This window comes from Bubalus bubalis, chromosome 2 (genome assembly GCF_019923935.1).
Source record: "Bubalus bubalis isolate 160015118507 breed Murrah chromosome 2, NDDB_SH_1, whole genome shotgun sequence".
Classification (NCBI taxonomy): Eukaryota; Metazoa; Chordata; class Mammalia; order Artiodactyla; family Bovidae; genus Bubalus; species Bubalus bubalis.
Genome location: NC_059158.1, coordinates 26,791,079 through 26,813,249, shown reverse-complemented (window position 1 = coordinate 26,813,249; position 22,171 = coordinate 26,791,079). Strand labels below are relative to the sequence as shown.

The window sequence follows — 22,171 nt, the reverse complement described above, 5'->3', positions numbered from 1 at the left end:
TCTAGTACTCCTGAGGACTCCCTTAGTACTCTAGCACCCCTGAAGACTCCTCTAATACTCCTATAGTACTAGAGTGGAGGAGGACAGGCCAAGATTTTACTCACATTAAGAAATAAGTCTTGCCTTCTGCTTGCCATCGTCATTCTGACTTATCTGTGGTTGCCTTTTGAAAACTACTTCCTACAGAAATTCTTCCAACTATCCCCTCCAGTTTTTTAAATGGCTATAAAAGATTTCAGCCATTTTTCTCCCCCAGTTTTATTGAGATATAATTTTATTGATATAATTGACAAATAACATTGTATAAGTTTAAAGTGTACACCATAATGCCCTGATACATGCATATACTGCAAAATATTTACCACATTATGAGTGGTTAATATTCATCACCAGACAGTTATAGCTTTTTTTCCCTTGCAATACTTTTTAAGCTCTATTCTCTTAACTTTCAAATATATGGTACAGTCTTGTAACTATGGTACAGACTTGCTAACAGTCATGTTGTACCTCACATCTCCAGGACTTATTTATATTAAAACTGGAAGTTTCTACCTCTTGATCACTTTCACCCAGTTTTCCCACCCCTCACCCTCTGCCTCTGAAAATCACAAATCTGATCTCTATTTCTTATAAATCTGGGTATTTTAATATTCCACATGTAAGCAAGATCATACAATATTTGTTTTTCTCTTTCTGGCTTAGCCTAATGCCCTCAAGGTCCATCCATATTGTTGCAAATGACTTGATTTCCTTCTTTTTTACAGCTCAATGGTATATATATATATATTTGTGTATATATACACGCACCACATTTTCTTTGCCCATGCACCTGTCTTGGGTCGCTTCCATGTCTTGGCTACTGTAAATGATGCTGCAGTGAGCACAGTGGTACAGATGTCTCTTCAGGATAATGATTTGGTTTCATTCTGTTATTCGTCTAGGAGTGGGATTACTGGATCATCTGGTATAGTTCTACTTTTAATCTTTTGAGGAACCTCCATACTGTTTTCCACAGTGGCTGTACCAAATGACACTCCCGCCAGCAGTGCACAAGGGTTCTGATTTGGATCATCTCAAAGGACAGAGGTTTAGAAGCATCTCATTGTTGCAGTGATCCAAACCCAGGCACCCCATTTCTTCATCAAAATCCCATTTGTTGCTCTTGCCAGGCAGGGCATATTGATGATAAGGCTGAGAGGTGTGGGTGAGGAGAAGGGGGTCTTCCTGGGGTGAATGGCATGTGGTGGGAGGGTGGTAGCTGTTAAAATCCACAGGCACCTTCTCTTCATAAAGTTCACCCCCTTGATTTGGCCATATGGGTGGATAGCTGGATTTGACTGCTGGTGGTTCCACTGGAACCGGCTGGTGGAAGGGTTCTGAAGAGCTCTGGGAAGGGGAGAAGTCATAGGGCCAGCTGGTCAGAGGAAATGGGTAACTGGGACAACTGTTGTCATTCAGAGGACTTCGTCCCAAAGCCACATTCTTATTCCATGTCTGCAGATCACTGTAATCAGAGAAGACTCCAGAGATGGAGGGCTGGAGCAGGTCTCCACTGCTGGAGACCCGACTGTGGGACAAATCCCATTTGTCGTAGAGCTGAGGGGGGCCCAGAGTGGGAGTGAGGTTTGCCAGCTCAGAGGTACCCCCCAAACCATAGCTCTCGGGGAAGGATGAGCCATCATTCCATGCCTTCTGCTGGGGAGTGTAACCTATCACATGTCCGCTGTAACCAGGAGGCAGTTGGACAGCTTCCTGGAAAGACCAAGTTAAATTTTCCCAACTCTGTGTTTCACCTGGAAGAGGCTGGAAAGACAAAAGCTCGTGTTAATAAGTTAAACTCACCCTACTACCCCAGGCACCCATGAGTGACCCTGCTCAAGAAAGTGCTCTGTGCATTTTCCTCATTCCCTACATACTCGAAGCACAAACACACGCAGGGCTTTGCACAAGCACACAAGGCCTGCAAGAACTCAAGGCTGCTGCCATTTCAATGAGAAATCTGACCAACCAGGAAGGGCCGCATGGCCCTTCTTTTACTCGGACGGGAGAATGTTTAAAACATTCCACCTCAAATGCAAATCTGAAACCCTAATTGCCTCTGTGAGAAACTTGTAGGGGGCTATGTAAGACAAATCAAACCACAGCTTCAGAGTTTTACATTATCCTCAGAGGAATCTCAACTTCCTCCTTGACTTCTCTACTTTTTAATGGATTCCAAGAGTTTGTTTTTTTCCTCAAGAAACTCCGAGCTCACTTTGTTGAATCACAGGCCTCTGGCATATGATGTGGTCAACTTCTTTTTCTAAATGGAGAAAGTATATCATTCTCCAGTTAATCACAAGAAAAGAATCTGCTTGAGGACTAAGTTATCTTCTTGTTTATGTAAAACTATTGACTAATAGGGCTTTCTTGGTGGCTCAGTGATAAAGAATCTGCCTGCCAATGCAGGAGACGCAAGTTTGACCCCTGGGTTGAGAAGATCTCCTGAGAAAGAAATAGCAACCCACTCCATAGTCTTGCCTGGAAAATGTTATGGACAGAGGAGCCTGGCAGGCTACAGTCCATGGGGTCACAAAAGAGTCGGACACAACTTAGCAACTACACAACCACAACAACTGAGGAATAAGAGGATGGAGTTGGAGAGACTGACCAGGAAGGACAAGTGAGAAGAAACCCCCTGCAGCTTCTTCCAGGGCTGGTAGGTGGGATAAGGGACCCGTTGCTGGGATTCAGGGGCTCCTATTTCCCTGAAATTATGACTCAAATTATGACTTTTTTTCCTTAGGTACATTAGAACCTTCAAGGATGGACTGGCTCAATTTCTATACTCCTGAAACGTGGACCATTGACCAGTAGAAAATGTGTGCTGCATGCTTGTTCAGTCACTTCAGTTGTGTCCACCTCTTTGTGACCTTATGGACTGTAGCCCACCAGGCTCCTCTGTTCATGGCATTCTCGAGGCAACAATACTGGAATGAGTTGCCATGCCCTCCTCCAAGGGATCTTCCCCACCCAGGGATTGAATCTGCATCTCTTATGTCTCCTGCATTGGCAGGCGGGTTCTTTACCACTAGCAGCACCTGGGAAGCCTAGGAAAAAGTATAGAAATTAGTAAAACACTATTAAGCAGACAAACCCTACCTACAGTATGACACTCAGAAAGCCATCAACATCACAGCACAGTTTGACCGTGGGGAGAAGTGGGCATCCCCACATCCCCAGATGACCACTGTTATCAAAAACTGCCTGATTATTTCATCTTGGTGAAGTGCACTAAGGAAATCATCGGCTTTGGGGGAGAATGAAGAAGTATGAGGCTCAGATTTTATGCAGATCATTTCTTTTTGGTTCTAGCAGAAATACAGAGAGTGCCAAACACAGGTTATGTACTAATTCAGGTCTCTTTTTAACTATAGTAGGGAAGATGATTCTGAAATTATATGGACTTTATGGTTGAGGGCATGCTACAAAGATGGTAGACATTAAGAGCAAAAGTATTCATATTCACATATTCAGTTTCTTTGCCAGATGCTAGTTCATAGGTGAGCCTGAAGATATATGATTTGGGGCTCTCTGTAGGTTCAAAGACCTGCTAAGAGCATGTTTAATCCATCACAGATAAATTCTGCCTAGGAATTTGTGCTCAGTCGTGTCTGACTTGCAACCCCATGGACTGCACTTTCTAGGCTCTTCTGTCCATGGAATTTTCCAGGTAGGCATATTGGAATGGGTTGCCATTTCCTATTCCAGGGGATCTTCCTGACCCAGGTGTAGAACCCATATCTCCTGGGTCTCCTGTATTAGCAGACGGATTCTTTACCACTAGCAGCATGTGGGAAGCCTTCATTTGTAGGTGATGACAGGGAAATCTACTGCTGCCACCTCAGGGCTGGCAAGTCCCCATATATTTTGAATATGCATGGAGCAAGGTTACCTTTATCTCTGGGCTCTGTTTCAGCTTCGAGGAGACTGAGGAAGACGCCGAGTGTGTTTTCTTCACTGCTCTTCTGGCCTCGGCTTCCAATTTGGTTTCTGGCTTTGGATGGTCATGCTCTCCCTTTGACTTAAAGGAGAAGAAGCAGTGAAATAAACAACTAGATGTACTTCATGATATGTAAAGTCTTATCCTGTTCTCTGCTGTCGGACTGGGTGCTGTTGCAGTTGACTGTTGTCACAAGATCAGAGCAACCTTTTAAGATCCTCCCAGGGTTGGATAGCATCACCGATTCAACAGACATGAGGTTGAGCAAACTCCGGGAGACAGTGAGGGACAGGGAAGCCTGGCATACTATATGCAGTCCATGGGGTTGAAAAGAGTCGGACACAACTTAGTGACTGAACAAGAAGCCCACCCACCCGCCGGCCTTTGCTGATGGTACGCCTTCTTTGCATGGTGCCTCTCCCCAGCCCTGCCACGTCACATTCATAGTGATAATGAGTAACACTGATTATACATATTCTTGAATCTTCAGCGCAATGCTGTGAGGGTCACACCATTACCATCACCCCCAGCTTACAGAGTAGGAGGAGATGGAGGCATGGAGAGATTTACCACCTAGGAAACCTCCACCAGTAAAGTGGGGAAACTGGGATCCAGAGTGTGCCAGAGCCAGCCAGGCGGAGAGTCAACTGTTGGCCATTCAGGTATTTTGTGAGCTGGTTGTTAAAAATGGCTTGACACTTTGCTGTACATCTGAAATTAACACAACACTGTAAATCAACCATGGGTGTGCGTGCATGCTCAGTCATGTCTGACTCTTTGTGACCCCAAGGACTACTAGGCTTCTCTGTCTATGAGATTTTCTAAGCAAGAATACTGGAATGGGTTGCCATTTCCTCCTTGAAGGTACCTTCCTCCAGGGATCAAACCCATGTCTCTTGTGTCTCCTGCATTGGCAAGCAGCTTCTCTAACACTAGCACCACCTGGGAAGCCCCCTCAAATCAACTATACTCCAATAGAATTAAAATTAAAAAAAAATATATTTGTTGGAGATACTGAATGAACAAAGAGGAAAGCAAGGAAAGAAAATTTCAGGTCGTCTTGCACAGTTCTACCAAAGAGATCTTTCCAGAGGATTTCTGTCAAGCTTAATATCTTCATTCTCTATTACCTTCAATATTAATTTTTGATACGCTTTTGCCATGAAACCCTGTGTTCAACCTTATGATCATGTAAGTATTATGAAAAAATGTATACTAAAATAATTAACTTAAAGAAAACCAACTGGAAATCACCCATGATGAGAATAGTTATATTCCAGAAGTTGGCAAACCCTGTACATTCAGAGCATTTTCTTTTCAGAGGGCAAGGACTCAGATCCAAACAGTCCAGCTCTCAGAGTCCACTGTTTCTACCACCTCCCTGGAGAGGACCCCTTAACATTTTACCAAAAACTGGGGCTTAGGGGAATAAAGCAATGGGTCCATGTTTACAGAGCTGGTGACAAGTCAGAGCTGGGTCTGCGGAAGGCCAGTGCATGGGGGCTCATGTTGCCGACAGCATGTCGCCCCCTTGGAACCTGGGCTCTGCCCTTGGCTCCTCTCTCAAGGTTCGGGGTACAGACGTTCGTTTGCCCAGAGGGTACCCCCAGGGAGGGTGCAGACTCCCCTCCACCTGTGCCTCTCCCGGAGGCAAGTCTCCCTCGTGCTCTGTGAACAGTTCCTGAAGTAAAGAGAAACGGAATCTCTAACGTAAATCCAACCTGGAAAAATATGAAGCGTCCGTCGTGCCTCCAGAAGTTGGTGACGGGAAAGCCCCCGTGGCCCCGGCAGGGAATGAGCTTCAGGGGCCCGTCGCAGTTGGGACAGCGTTTCCCTACAAAAGAGCAGAGGAAGGTGACCACGCCCGGCAGAGACCGGCCAGTGGAGCCCTGAGTCTGTGCAGCTCTGCCTGTGTCGGACTTGACTCCTGCACAGCAGAGAGTCCACCTGGGCACAGTGTTACAGACCTTCACCCACTGGGCATGACTCCTGGGCCTAGGAGACCAGACCACTAAAACAGCCCAGGTCACTCTCACAGGTGGTAGAGGAAGCAGTTACTTACTGAGTGGAATATTTTACAGGTCGAGGGTGGGCAGCGGGTGGGAGCTCTTTTAAGCAAAAAAAAAAAATAATCCCTCTCTCCTTATTTACCGATACTTCAAATTCTTTGTAAAGAGGAAAAAATCCTTTCACTTCACAATTTGAACTAAGGGTCAAGGAGCAAAACCACATGACAGAGAGAATACAGCTACTAAATTTCCACTAAAGTGTAAATGACTGATACCATCCTGCCCTGAGAGCAAGTTTGGAAAACAAAGGACAAGGAAAGAACATGAAGTAACTTGAGGTCTGAAGTGGGCAATGCACAGGGAATGCCGAATGCATCTATTTCACAATCTGATGAATATGACAAAAAAAAAAAAAAATGAAGAATTAGCATGTGATGATGGCCTGAACCTAAATGGTATGGAATTGAGTCTAACCTCAGATTTAGTCCCTGGTCCCCCCTTCAGATCAAAGCACTCACTGAGATCATTTGGGGGACCCCATTCCCCAAGGTGTAGGGTGGCAAGCCTGATGCACAAATTTCTCTTACACTATTCATATATGTGACTGCGCTGATGAATTAATGTTTGTCCCCTGAGTATGCATCCTTCTTTTAATAGAGGCCCCAAATCAGATCTTAACCCTAGGGAGCAGTGTTAGCAGTGGGTGCAGCGGGCACGGCAGATCTATAGGAATACAGGGACCCCGGGGGCTGGCTGGCTCTTCTTAAAATGATCTCTAGAAACGGCCTTGGTCTCCTCCACCCTCCCTTGGGAGGAGGGAGAACTTTAAGGCCCCTCAGGGCGGGAGCGCCACTCACTCTGCTGCTTCTGCCGGGCCTTGTCGCAGATGGCTGGCCTCAGGTAGACCTTGCGGCCCTCGGCGACCGAGCAGTCGCGGCCGCACACCACCACGCCCAGGCAGGACTTCTTGAGGATGCGGGAGTTGTGGTTGTTGGTGTTGCGCATGGCCCAGCTGCTCAGGTGGCGCTGTGCGTTCCTGTCGTCGGAGCTGTAGATGTGTTTCTCGTAGGCATCGGGCCACTCCTGGAACCAGTCCGTCTTTTTCACGTTCTGATGAAAACACAAAGGAGATTATTATAGTTTCAGCTGAAGTCACCACTGGGCATAAAGGTAGCCTGGTGCACAGCTCTTCTGGGAGCTGTATCTCTGGCAAAGACCAAGCTGGATCTTACCACGTGGTCTGAGCATGTACAGCCCGGCTGCGGCCATGTGAACACCGGGTCCATACCACATCTGCCCCCTGGACCAGAATGGCTTGTGATGCAGCCCTCTGCACGACTGATGCTCCTCTAGCCTTTGGTGATGAGAGTGAGGACCACTGCTCACTGAGAATGTTGGAGGGTGAAGCAACATAATGGTACTCTTGCACAATGGCTGTGGACGGCACTGGGGCAGGGCAGTGGTGGTTAGCTTGTTGAGAAAGTGGAGGGTTTAATGCAAAACCACCTGAGAAACGCAGTGGAAGGCTGGAGAGCCGCTTCCTCCTCTGCGGAAACTCTCTCCCCTTTGCCCTACTCTCATGTTCGTGAACCTCAAACGGGGTGGAGGAGTAAGGACAAGTTGAGCTTGACTGAAAACTTTCATGTTCCTGCCCAGGACTGACACAGTTCCCTGCCCATGGGTACCCAACTAAACAAAACTCTCCTCTTTAAGTGGGCAGGGACACGGGACACTCAATCCTCATAGCATAAGTTATTTGACTTTCTGTGCCTCTGTTTCTTCATGTGTATAATAGAAATAACTAGACCTACCTACCTCGAGTGGGTCTGAGAGTTACATAGGATAATATATCAAAAGTACTTAGCACATCACCTAGCAGGCAGGGAGCTCTGGCTGAATGTTCATGAAGTTATGGAGCATGGCCACATTTGGCCAGTTCTTAGAGTGAGAATCATTAGCAATCTCAGTGGTCAAACTTAAGCAGTGCCCATTCTTGCAGCTTTCAGAGACTTGGTATAAGAAACATTTTTCAACAAGAAGCTTCTGGAAGGTTAGGGTTTAGATTCTAGAAGCTCCAGAAGGGTGCGTCTCCTTTGCTCCTCAAGCAAGAAAACATAGCATAGAATGTGAGAAAGGAAAAACAAGATGTTTGAGAAGGAAAAGCAAACGTCAGGATGGAAGGGCAGCTCCAGGAGGTCGTGTCTCTCCAAGTTGGAGTTCAAGTGTAGAAGACGCCAAAGAACTTTGTAACATGCGATTCTGGGTAGGCAGCTGTCTCTGAAGCCTCATTTTTTTCTTCTCTTAAATGGGGATATTGATAAAACACTCTTCACAAAAGTACTTGGAAGAGCAGATGTGTTGTAAACTAAGTTTTATATTATTAATGATAGTTGTCATTTGCATGGAATTTCATGGAGATTGAAATGGGTCTGAGGAAATAAAAATGAGAGGTTTTATGTACACGAGAGGTAGTACTAATTAATAGTGAAGAGCTAGGGTCTGCAAGCTAGGACCATGGGCCAAATCCAGTCCAGTGTCTGTTTTTTTTTTAAATATATTTATTTATTTGGCTGCATCAGGTCTTAGTTTTGACATGTGAACTCTTAGTTGCAGTATGTGGGAGCTAGTTTCCTGACCAGGGATCGAACCCAAGCCCCTGCTGTGGGAGCACAGAGTCTTAGCCTCTGGACCACTAGGGAAGTCCCCAATGCCTGTTTTTGTAAATAAAGTTTTATTGGAATCCAGCCATGTTCATTCATGGCTGTGAAGACGTTTACACACCATGACAGAGTCCAGTAGGTGCAGTCAAGACTGTATGACCCACAAAACCTAAACTATTTACTATCTAGCCCTTCACAGAGAGCTGGTCCCCTGCTAGCAGGAGCACAGCTTGTGGAGGCACTCGGCCAGGGTGCGGGCCTTACCCTGAGAGGGTTCCTTCCCACACAGGGCTCCACTTTCTGCTCTGTGAGATGGGGCCGTGGGAGTACCTGCCCGACAGGGATGTTTGAAGACTGAATGGGTTACCATACACAAAACATTCAAAATAGTGCTTGCTACTCACAGCAGCCAAGACATGGAAGCAACCTCAGTGTCCATTGACAGATGAATGGATAAAGAAGTTGTAGTAATACATATCATGGAATATTCAGCCATGAAAAGGAATGAAATAACACCATTTGCAGCAGCATGGATGGACCTAGAGATGATCATACTAAGTTGAAGCAAGTAAAAAAAAGGACAAATATCATATCACTTATATGTAAAATCTAAAAAAAAAAAAAAAAGATACAGGGAATTGCCTTGTGGTCCAGTGGTTAGGACTCCGTGCTTTCACTGCCGAGGCCCTGGGCTCATTCCCTGGTCAAGAAACTAGGATCCTGCAAGTTGTGTGCAGCAGGGGGGAAAAAAGGAAAAAAAAATTTAAATGATACAAATGAATTTATCTACGAAATAAAAATAAATTCACAGACATAGAAAACAAACTTATGGTTACCAAAGAGGAAAGCAGAGAGGGCTAAATTAGGAGTCAGGAGTTAGCAGATGCAAACTACTATGTATGTAAAATATACTTAAAAAAAGAAAAAGATCCTACTGTGTAGCACAGGGACCTCTATTTGATTTCCTGTAATAAACCGTAATGGAAAGGAACATGGAAAAGAATATATATTGATAAATGTATAACTGAATCACTTGGCTATATACCAGAAACTAAAGCAACGTGGCAAATCGACTATACATCAATAAAACATAAAGCCAGTGCCGGGCACACAGCAAGTTCCACATCAGTGTTAGCTGTTAGTCTTCTGATCTTGGGCAACACACACCAGCCACTGGGTGTGAGGGCCAGCAGCTTTTAGAAGATGACCCCCAGAGAAGTCACTTGACACTTTAAACCTTGTTTAGCCAAATGTAAGACAGGAGTCCAGGCCCCTATAAAACCAAAGCTTCGTGGGCACAGCTCCTGGTTTTGAGCTTCTCTCTCAGAACAGTGACAACGGTAGCTCCCCTGTGCCGTCCAGTGGTGAGGAAAGGGGACGCTGCTCCAGAAGGGCAGGGGAAAGGGGGCGCTGCTCCAGAAGGGCAGGGGAAAGGGGGCGCTGCTCCAGAAGGGCAGGGGAAAGGGGGCGCTGCTCCAGAAGGGCAGGGGAAAGGGGGCGCTGCTCCAGAAGGGCAGGGGAAAGGGGGCGCTGCTCCAGAAGGGCAGGGGAAAGGGGGCGCTGCTCCAGAAGGGCAGGGGAAAGGGGGCGCTGCTCCAGAAGGGCAGGGGAAAGCGGGTGGTGTCTAGGGGTGGGGGTCCCCTCTGGTCCAAAGGCGACTGCGTCTAGTTTCTAGGAAAGAGGCCCAGCTGGGCCGAGATGCTGAGTGAGCTGTGTTCTCCAGTTCTCTCTCCAGCTTCTCTGGTAATTCTGAGTGGTATTAATTCAACACACAGCCTCGGGCAGCCCCCGGAGGCGGCCCCCTCTTCCCCTCCTGCTTCCTCCACCCACCTTCTCTTCTCTTCCTTCTAATCCGAAGCTCTAAACAGTGCTCTCTTCTGCCACAGACATGCCGCCAAAAGCATAGCATTTCATCTTCTGAAGTAATAACAAGGTAGGTTAAAACGTTAAAATGTGGACCTTTAACAATCTGGGCTGCAGAAATCTACCAGTGGATTTGAATTATTCCAATATAAAGCACAGGTGTCAGGGCAGCAGAGACAAGAACAAGGTGGTCTTGAAGGAAAGCTGAGATTTCCGTGATTTAAAGGTGAGGGATGGGACTTCTCTGGCGGTCCAGTGCCTAAGACGCCAGGCTCTCACTGCAAGGGGTCTGGATTCGAACCCTGGTTGGGGAACTCGGTCCTACATACTGCTACTAAGAGGTCCCATGCTGCAACGAAGATGCAAATAAGACCCAGTGCAGCCAAGTAAATACATAAATACTTTTTAAATAAATAAAATAAAGCTGAGGGGTCCCTTCAGTCTGGTCAATGGCATAGACCCCACAAACCAGAAGGAACCTACAGTGTTTGGGAGAGCAATTCAAATACTCCAGTTAAAGCAAGGACTCCCTGCCACTGGAGCAAGAAGCGCTCTGAACTGCTTTTTCTTTCTCTCTCAGTTTAATGCATGTTTTTGCTTCCCTATAAGGTTTCCTCTTTGATGAATTATTTAGAAATACATTGTTTAGTTTCTGTGTATTTACAGAATTTCTTGTTGTCTTTTGTTATTAATGTCTGGTTTGGATCCACTGTAGTTGAACACACTCTGTGTTTTCGATTACTTTAATATTGTTGAGGTTCGTTCTAAAGCCCACATGGTTTATTCTGCATTCCACAGTATGTTAAGCTTTTTTTTCCATCAGCTCCTCCACCAGTACCTTAGTTTTCTAATTCCATTAATAAGCCAGTAATAAGTTTGACAACGTACAACCTCAAGAAAATTACCAGGAGCAAGAGTATTTACATCAAGATATTTTCTTGGCTACTTACATATGACCAGTCTTGTGACTTGGACTTTTGTGGGATTTCTGACATTTTTTGACATTGCAAATATGAGAAAACCCAGATTCCAGTGATGCAAAGGAATCCAGGTATCAAATGAATGATAGGGAACTCTGAAAATCTACTAAAATTTAAGGCTGCTGCTGCTAAGTCGCTTCAGTCGTGTCCGACTCTATGCGACCCCATGGATTCTCCAGGCAAGAACACTGGAGTGGGTTGCCATTTCCTTCTCCAACGCATGAAAGTGAAAAGTGAAAGTTAAGTCGCTCAGTCGTGTCCGACCCTCAGTGACCCCATGGACTGCAGCCCACCAGGCTCCCCCGTCCATGGGATTTTCCAGGCAAGAGTATTGGAGTGGGGTGCCAAAAGGAAGAACGATTAGTTCTTAACCTTGTTTAACAATTCCTCACAAAACATTTCCCTCTTTTCAGATCTTCTGTTTATTTTTATTTCTAAATTTTCATTAGTAACTCTTTGTTTTCCCTCTTGGTTAAGAAGTTTATAATTTAAAGGGAATATTCTTAAGGTTTCCAACATATAAATATAAAAAATTTATATTATATTATATCGTGGGTAATATCATTGGTGGTTTAATGAATATTTCTGTGACTTTTGTATGTAATTTTTGTCCCTAACAGACTTAGTCTTCTAAGTCACTCAAAATCTTTGAGGCTGTGCCATGATAGCACCATTCATTCTTCCCTCATTCTCATTTATTTAACTACTGGAAGTTTTAATGCGTATCTTAAGAAATATACACTGTTATATAAAACTAATGAGCTAAAATCAAAATTCTGAAATGAGATATCGAAAATATTGATATTAACATGCTATTATATTAAAAATGATTTTCCCTTGGGCTATAATCCACTCTAGTGTAAAACAATTATCTGCCAGGTTTCCTTTAATAAGAATAGCTTATAGTGCTCGCTTCGGCAGCACATATACTAAAATTGGAACGATACAGAGAAGATTAGCATGGCCCCTGCGCAAGGATGACACGCAAATTCGTGAAGCGTTCCATATTTAAAAAAAAAAAAAGAATAGCTTATAAATTCCTCATAAGTAAATGTTTCCAAATAAAACAGGGTTAGCAAACAGATACATGTTTAAATAAATCAGAGAGAGGGAAAAATTAGATACTACTTATGGAGCACAGAAAAAAAAAATGTATCCAGCATTTTGATTTACCTTCAACCTTTTGGGAACTTACCTCTCTGAACCAACTGGAAACCCAACTCCATATGTTTTCAAAGAGAGAAATTCAATTCGACTAAATGCTTTTGAGTTAACTTAAGCATTACTGCCTTTGGGTAATCTTGCAATTTCCTACCCTTATTAAAGGTCAAGATGCAGGTCAAAAAGTTCCATATTTGCTCGGACAACACTAAGGTGGGACAGAGTGCCCCAGCTTTCAAATTCTGTCACCCCCTACCTTTTCTTTTCTCCCTTTCCTTCCCAATTCCATGCGGCTAAGCAAGGGACCTCCTGGCAGGCACCCAACGAGAGTCTCTGCTACCATCCCCACCACCCCAGAAGCAGAGGGCAGCAGCAGAAGTCTGGCCCCCAAAGTGGGGGGACCCAATGACCATGGGGTCCATACAAGTGGAGATGTCCCAGGGAGTTCAAATGACATTGAGAGCAAGGAGAATGCTAGGCAAAGAGGACAAAGTCACAAGTGTCCCCGCCAGACCAACAGCAAGGTGACCTGACCATGCAGTCAGATAATAATTCACCAGAAATGCAGACTCGTATTTACCCCTTAGCTCCCTAGCACCAAGACATATCTGATTACAACTAGCTTGTTCTGATTGCATTTATCCACACAAATTCACAGAAGGAGCTCAGAGATTCACTTCTGCCCAGAAGACTGAGGCAAAGGAAATTATGCTTGTTAAAACCATAGTCCAGGAATGAACTCATCAGAGACATGGCCTCGTTGGGGTTGATTCTCCAGGCTTCAGGTGGCCCCATATTTATGTTTAGCCTATGTATAGTTTAAGATTTTCTCTACAAAAAAATATATTTAAACCTTGGAATTGTGTGAGTTAATAGCTCCGTGTGGCTTTGGTTGTGGGTTTAATCGGCAAACTGCTCATGTTCAAGGAACAAAATGATTCGGGGTGTTTGTCTGCTGTGGGGCTATTGGAATACCTTGTGCTTCTGCTCAGAGAATCTGGCAGGTGCAGGGAGCAGAGCAGCCGCTCCCGTCTCCCTGTTCAGTGGGTACTATTGAGAAGAAAAAGGAATTGGTTTTCTTCCCGATTTTCAACCAGAAAAAAAAAAGAAAGAGATTTCTTCATCATTCAAGGCTCTCAAGTATTACAATCAATGTTAATGAGAAGCATCCTTGTAATGAACCATGTATGTACATGCTAAGTCGCTTCAGTCGTGTCAGACTTTTTGCGACCCTATGGACAGTAGCCCGCCAGGCTTTTCTGTCCATAGGATTCTCCAGGCAAGAATACTGGAGTGGGTTGCCATGCCCTCCTTCAGGAGATCTTCCCAGCCCAGGGATCAAATCTGTGTCTCTTATACCTCCTGCAGTTGGAAGGCAGGTTCTTTACCATGAGCGCCACCTGGGAAGCCCAATGAACCATGTGGTGGGCATTTTTAACAGAGGTTAAGACTAACCCAACCCAGACTTTTGCGGCTTGGATCAAGCAAACCCTACAGCAATTATATTTGAACTTCCAAAGTAGTTTAAGGGAATAGAAAGGGAAAGCAAAATCAGTGTATTAGGTTGGACTGGAATAAAGAGGCATTTATCAATGATGGTTTTGAGTAAGTTCAGCGCCTGCAGTTCTGGGCTGACTCCGTGGAGGCTGGATAAAGTAGAAGTGGTATCAAATTAACCACAAGTTAGACAAGTGATCAGAAATGAGTTCCAGGAAGATTTATAAAGACAAACATGCAGCTGAAAGAAGGGAGGAGGGCACACGAAACAATCCTGCCTCCAAACCACCTTTCAGGCCGCTTGTCTCCTAGATCTCCTTACTGAATGCCTGTGCATGGTTCCCCTGTAGGGAGCCTTTGAACTTCAAAGTGCTCTACTTTGCCTTGTTTGTCTTATCTTCATCTGACCTAATCCTCTCACCTTTTACAATATACTTGTCCAGAGAGAGCCCTTTTGCCAAATGCTCAGCCTTTATCCCCATGCCTGAAAGTAAGTGAAAGTGTTAGTCGCTCAGTCGGGTCAGACTCTTTACGATCCCTGTGGACTGGAGCCCGCCAGGCTCCTCTGTCCATGGGATTTCCCAGGCAAGAATACTGGAGTGGGTTGCCATTTCCTTCTCCAGGAGATTTTCCAACCCAGGGATCAAACCTGAGTCTTCTGTATTGCAGGTAGATTTTTTACTGTCTGAGCCACCAGGGAAGCCAAAGCCTACAGTACTCAGTATTCCCAGTCAGTCTTCCATCCAAGTACTAACCAGGCCTGACACTGCTTAGCTTCTGAGATCAGATGAGATGGGGCACGTTCAGGGTAATACGGCTGTAGACATATCAGAGTCATGCTAAATTATATACGCCCTCCTTCAGTGCCTCTGGCATTTTTTTTATATGGCATTGATTCTCTGTTCCGACACTGATCTTGTTCCACTGGCCCAAATCATGAGTCCTTCCATGAAAGTTAACATGGGGTAACAGCCTCTGCATCCAGTGGTATTTGACACATCCCATTGACATCAAAAATCTCTGATGTCCTGATGAGGATGTCATTGTTCACTATTGCCAAAAATTAGCTCATAGATCTTGATCTGTGATTAGAAAGGGCCTTTGGAGTTTCCAGGACCAGAAGATGCAACAAGCACTCAGGTAACCATCTTGAAACTTGAAGCAAGTCAGTGGATTAATAAGAAAGAAATTTATCTACAAGTTGCAGGAATTTGTAGGAACCGTGGCAAGAACATGCAAATATGAAAAATAAACTATAAATTCGTTGTATGGGGGACAGAGAATGAAATTGGGGAAATGTATAATAGTAGTAAGCCAGTGCTTGCTATTATAGATGGAATTCTTTGAAACATATTTTTTTAATGCTCAAACAGATGGTCTGAGGACCACTCATTGCCTAAGGGGCTCCATGGAAAAACAGAGAGAGCTTTGGGGTCAAAAATAAGTTAGGGCGATATTGCCAACACAGCCTCCTCTTGGGAGAGCCATAATGCAGTAAGAAAGACACTATGTCTGCAGCAGAGAGATTGGCTTAGGGAATTCTCCAGTGGTTAGGACTCTGCATTTCCACTGCAGGGGGCATGCGTTCAAAACTAAGATTCCACATGATGCATGGCATGGGAAAAAAAAAAGAAGAAATTGGCTTAACTTGGTTGAACTTAGTCCTTCTTTCTTTCCTTCATAACATCCATTAAAATTCCTTGTAACTTACACACTACAGAACACATTTTGAGAACACATCTGTTCTAAACAACTTAGAGATTCAAGCAAGGTATATGAAGAATTACTATTTTACTTTTACAGAGGAGATAATGAAAACGAGAAAACAGATTTGTTTAGAGTCACCCAGATGATAAGCCATGGACCCACTCATTCATGAATTTCATACTTGTCCTTTCTTGTTTAATAAGTGCCAGGCCCTGTGCTTGGCACCCAGCCCCTGTCCTAGGGTGCAGGCCACCTTCTGAATCTCGAGTCACCAGATCCTTGATTGTTAGAACTAAAAGAGTCCAAAAGAGACTACTTAGTGCAACAACTTCATTATCAGAAGAGGAAAGGGGACCTCAGAAATGCTAAACCACTCTATGAAGTTCTACAGGTAAAAGGAAGCAAGACTGGAATTCAAAGCCTAGGCCTGGTCTCCTAGCCTTGTGCTTCTCATCATACACTGGTCTGCCTTCAGAAACACTCTCAAAATGTAAAATCTACTGTGCTTGGCTTCAACACCTTCTATTTTTCGCCTCAGCTGGGTCTTGATACGATTCCACAGCCCCATAAATCCAGATGAGGACTATGTCGACTCTGCTCAGAAAATGTGCATGCTTAGTCACTTCAGTCGTGTCTGACTCTTTGCAGCCCCATGGACTGTGGCCACCAGACTCCTCTGTCCATGGGGTTCTCCAGGCAAGAATACTGGAGTGGGTTGCCATTTCCTTCTCCAAAATACTAAGGCACCATTTGCTCTTTTAATCATTTCCCTGGCATATTTAACAAACTGAAGAGCACTTATCTATTTCCATGAGCAACCAAAGTTTTTCTACAAACTAAAAATGGTACATTTCCAGAATTGAATGTGGACTTTTCTTGTAAATGTCTCTGGTATCTGAGAAGGCTTAAGTTTTGGAAAATTCATGTTGGAACATGAACCTTTATGAACCCTGAGATCCCCTCCAGGGACATGGTTCTTTCTTTTGTCTATAGATTTGATGAATGATATGAATCCTCTGCCCTAGAAAAAATACATGTTAGCACAGTGTTCTTAGACCCCATTAAAGGTCCCGCTCTAGGATGGGAATTTGCGAAATCATCTATATACCTGCTTCCTTCAACTCTTGTTTTTGAAGATGTCCAGTTTCTCTATTTGGGACCTGCAATCACGAATTAGGATTATGGGTCTCTGAGACAGCGGTAATTAAAATTTACCTTAAAGTTTCCCCTAAAACAGCTACTACTGTTATAAACCAATTACAAGCAACTATAAACACAAATGCTTAAAATAGATATTTGCATGATTTAGCTGTGGTATATTTAGCCATCCTTAAATGAATGGCAAGTACAGCATACTTAGTGCTTCCTAGCTCTTCCAAAACCTACCAGGAGAGAATGGGGGAGGAAGTTTAAGGGGAAACATAAAGAGGAGCACTTCACTAGAGTGAAATTTGGAATGATCTGGAAGCCTTCTTTAGAGTGAAATCTGGAATGAGTATAAATCAAAACTACTGGGAAAAAAACCCAACAATAACTGTGGAATCTCCATTCCCTCTCCTCTGCTTGGGATAATTCAAATTTCTCATTCCCCAGAATCAGGCAAATGAGCGTGACCTTCCACTAGATGGTTCTGGCAGTCTCGTCTTAGCTTTCCCAGGCACCTTTCCCAATAACTTCCAGTGAAAACCTTCTTCACTGGGAGAAAGACCAAAACGTGGAGTCAAGGAAATCAGTTTTAAACAACTAATGTTGGAAATTGCCTGGTGGTCCAGTGGTTAAGACTCAATGCTTTCCCTGCTGTGACCTGGGATTCAGTTCCCAGTTGGGAACTAAGATCTCACAAGCCATGTGGCTCAGCAAAAAAAAAAAAAAAAAAAAAGATAAAAAATAAAACAACTATTTTCCACCAAATTAAGAGTGTAAAATGCCAGTTGCCAGGCCTTTCCTGGTAGCACAGTAGACGGGAATCCGCCTGTCAGTGGAGGGGACATGGGATCAATCCCTGGTCTGGGAAGATTCCAGAGGCCGCAGAACAACTAAGCCCATGTGCTGCAACTACAGAAGCCTGCGTGCTTAGAGCCGGTGCTCCACAAGAGAAGCCACTGTAATGAGAGGCCCGAGCCCTGCAATGAAACGTAGCCCCGGCTTGCAGTAACTAGAGAAAGTCCGCGCAAAGCAAGGTAGACCCAGTGCAGCCAAAAATAAACAAAATAAAAAAAATTTTTAAATGTCATTGCCAAAGATGAAGGCAAAGAAAACATGAAATGGAAGCCGCTCTGTTAGCTGGAGAGTAGCCCCACGTGCACGGACTGCGTAGTAGTCACAAAGTTCTAGAAGAGGACTCTCACCGGGACACCCCAAAGACAGATTTAGGTTAAACCCATTATTCCCAGCAAATAAGGTTGTATGGGAGCTCGTGTGTTACAGAGGGTCAATCTACAGACACATTATCATGGATTTCGTTCTACTAGCTAGCCGGGCGGGTGGCATTGGAGCCAAAACAACTTTGAAAGGCAGGGGAAGTAACACTTTCTTTGCATCAATCTGTAACCAGGGGAGTCTGGTCTGTGAGGGCCTTCTCAAATCATGGGCTTAGGAATCTCCTCTTAAAAGTCCTCAGTCGGAGGCTTCCCTGGTGACTCAGTGTGAAGAATCGGCCTGCCAATGCAGGAGACACAGGTTCCATCCCCGGTCCAGGACGATCCCACATGCCACAGAGCAGCTAAGCCTGTGAACCACAAGTATCAAGCCTGTGCTCTGGAGCCTGGGAGCTGCAACTACTGAAGCCTGGTGCCCTAGAGCCTGTGCTCTGCAACAAGAGAAGCCACCAAAATGAGACACCTGGGCACCGCAACTAGAGAAAAGCCCATGCATCAACGAAGACCCGGCACAGCCAAAAATAAATACATCAAAGTCATATACATTAAAAAAGTCCTTGTTCAGATGTCCAACTGAAACTGTGTAGGAGAGGCATTTACTCAGCTGGGACCCTCACCAGGTTCCTTCCAGGTCTTAGCAAGTTATGTTCAAGGCTTCACGGCCAAATGCTGAGCACAGCATGAGAACAAGTACATACCTGCGGCAGCTTCATATCATTAATATCCCAGCTTAGTTCTTTGTCTGCAGAATCCGTGTTCTCAGGTTCCATGATGAAGTCAGGTCACCCACAGGATTCTGTCTATCCAGCTGCTCTAGAAGCACTTGAGAATTTTGCTCTCAAAGGCTCTTACAGTTGGATCAGTCCACCCAAGCACTTTAGACCAGGAGACTGCTTTCCAACACTAAAAAATAAATGACAATGATACTGATCATTAAAGAGATAAAAACCAGTGCTCTTGGGTGGAGGGGGAGGGGAGGGAGGTTCACGAGGAAGAGGACATAGGTATACTTGGGACTGATTCGCATTGTTGTATGGCTAAAACCAGGATAACTCTGTAAAACAGTTATTCTCCAGTTGAAAATGACTTTTAAGAAAAGGAATTCAGAAGAAAATATCATTAAAAATACCAGTGCTCGTCTGCCAGAAAAGACTGTTTCACTGATATTTTGGGAAGCACCAACATACAAACAAAAACAAAATGTAGAAGCCATTAGTGAGCCTGCTGGAATAAAGCTTGACCATGGGGAAGAACATCACTTTCACCCTCAGATTTGGGCTAACTTCCTGGTTGCTAGCCCCAAGTGCAAAGGCATCTGTAAGTACCATGGTCACCTGTAGCCAATGGTTAGGACCTTTTCCTCCATGTACCGGGTTGGGGAGGGAGGGATAACTGGCTTGGAGTTGTTTCCATGGATACACCTTCATAAATTAGCTACTCTGTGGGTGTGTTACAAGAGGGGAACATCACAGCCAGATGTGTCTACAAGTCTTTTTAAAATTTAAATTCCCATAGAGATTAATAATCCAGCACATATTTTATATATTGGAGAAGGAAATGGCAACCCACTCCAGTACTCTTGCCTGGAGAATCCCATGGACAGAGGAGTCTGGTAGGCTACAGTCCATGGGCACACAAAGAGTCGGACACGACTGAGCAACTTCACTCATGTATTTTATATCTTCAAATATTCTCAAATGATTATTAGATTCCTCTAAAACCTTGGCACTATTGACATTGAAAACCTGTTTGATAATCTTTGTTGTGGGGCTTGCATTGTAGGATACTTAACAGCATCCTTTGGTCTCTGCCCATTAGGTGTTGGCAGCAACCTACCCCTCCTTGTTGACCACCAACCGTATCTCCAGACATTGCCAAATATCTCCCAGAGGAAAAAAATGAGGACTACCGCTCTAAAATAGTGTTTCTCACCTTTGTTTAATCCAAAGCACCCTTCAAGACTTTCTGACTTCAGCAATCTCACTCTTCCCTGCTTGCCACAAGAAAATTCTGTCTGATCTTACTTTCATTAAATTGTATTTTAGAAATAGTAAATATTAAAACATGTTTGTGCAAACTGTATCCCACCCCCTCCACACAAGAAATACTAGTTTCTAATTATAATTGGTTAAAGGGGATTTATTGTTTGGTGGCTCAGTCGTGTCCAACTCTTTGCAACCCCTTGGGCTTGTAGCACACCAGGCTCCTCTGTCTTCCATCATCTCCCGAAGTTTGCTCAAATTCATATCTATAAAAGGAACTTACCCTCCCCTCCCCCAAAAAAAGTAAAAAGAAGGAAAGATATTTAAAGTGTTCAACTCTGAGGGGGGGGAAAGAAACAATCATTTTGAGATGACATGTGCTTGCTAGTAGAATATGAAGTAAGACATGTTTATATGTGTGACATTTCCATGCCTTGGTGCTCTAGAGCCATAATGATGTTATACAGAACCACTTAAGAGTCGTCACTCAAACCACAAGTTAAATAATCTCAATCTTACAGAGTCCCCTGTACTCTGTTCCTCAGTAATTTAGCTTTATGTAACCCTAACACTTGGCAGTCACTGAGATGTACTGAAGTAAAGTGCATACATATAGATGACTGTGACCTGAACGTGTAAATGAAGCTCTTGGCCCCTAAGTAACAAGTTAATAGGAGTCTTTTCCCTCCCTAACATACCTACCCACACTCACCTACAACCTAGTCATCCAAAAAGATGAAACTTCAGTACTCCCAATTCAAACACTGATGTGCAAGATTAAATATCCATTGAGTGTAAATCAAATTCTGTTTGGGAAAGAAACCCTAAGTTACAGAATAAATGATGCCACAGATTGACTTTAATTCAGACTTTAAAAAAAAGTATATTAGAATAACAAGATTCACATTTCAAAAGAGTTGAAGATATTGCCTTAAGCCTAAGCAATGTCGATATAATTCTTTTTGTTTTTAAATTAAGGAAAAGGAAATAAAAAATCTTGTGCAGAAAAACTACCTTGCTTTTCCGATTTTTTTCTGATATGAATTTTTGCCAAATGACCATGAGCTTAATATTTCTCTGAGAGCTAACACTAAAACACAAGGAAGAAGAAAAGATGGTTTGCAGCCTTTGAAACATAAACAAGCAAATTCCGTTTTACTCAGGATTAAAAAACATTTGTCCAGACTCTCTTTTCAAAGCAACTTGGGCCAAAGTGTGTTCATGTCTCACCATTTCTACAGAAGACCAAGCGGAACAAATGAAAACCCTGTAGAAACACGGTGACCATTGTTGCCGCCCTTACATTTGTCTCTCCTTAGGATTTCTGGCTTTGTTACTTTTTTTTTTTAATATAAATTGACTTACAATATTAGATTAGCCTCAAGTGTAAAACACATTGTCATCACGCAAAGACAAGCTACTATCTGTTACCATACAATTATTACAAAATTATTGACTATATTTTTAATGCCGTATATTATATCCCCATAATTTATTTATCTTACAACTGAAACTTTATCATGGTTTCCTCACCTCTGACTTCTGGAGATGTAGACAAAACTGCTTCAGAAAAATCTCCTCTCTGATTCAGGTCCCAGCAAGTTCTGGTCATTTTCTACGCAGAGACTGCTGTTCCCTAATCCAGGTCAAGGTACACTATGCTAATGAGCTCTGGCAATAATCCAATCAAAATCTAGATGCTCTCAGCTTGGGATAGGTAAGAGTGACCCGGGAGCCACTTACCCAGCCCAATTCTTCGCAGAATGCCAGCAATGTGATGAATATTCTATGGTACGCTTATGAACATTCCCCTTGTTTATGTCAAAAAGGCTTTTTAACAGAAATGGACATTGCTAAGATTCTCATGAGGAAGTCCAGATGTTTTCTTTCTTGTAATTTCAAAGTTTGGGCCCAAGGCAGACTGAGTAACGGTAGAATTCTAATTCCTTCAC

General features: G+C 43.8%; 1 protein-coding gene and 1 non-coding gene across 2 annotated transcripts; one reads left to right on the top strand and one right to left on the bottom strand.

The window, feature by feature from the left end:
• Window positions 1-256: 256 nt before the first annotated feature.
• Window positions 257-21,892, bottom strand: GCM1 (glial cells missing transcription factor 1). The gene is made up of 6 exons (XM_006056785.4): window positions 21,753-21,892; window positions 18,936-19,140; window positions 6,849-7,101; window positions 5,704-5,816; window positions 3,935-4,063; window positions 257-1,803 (listed from the first exon to the last, which is right to left on the bottom strand). Exons 2-6 carry the CDS (start codon window positions 19,005-19,007, stop codon window positions 1,069-1,071), a joined length of 1,302 nt encoding a protein of 433 aa, XP_006056847.3. The 5' UTR covers window positions 19,008-19,140; window positions 21,753-21,892; the 3' UTR covers window positions 257-1,068.
• Window positions 12,400-12,506, top strand: LOC112583153. The gene has a single exon (XR_003107496.3). It is a non-coding gene; the product is annotated as a U6 spliceosomal RNA (small nuclear RNA).
• Window positions 21,893-22,171: the final 279 nt, after the last annotated feature.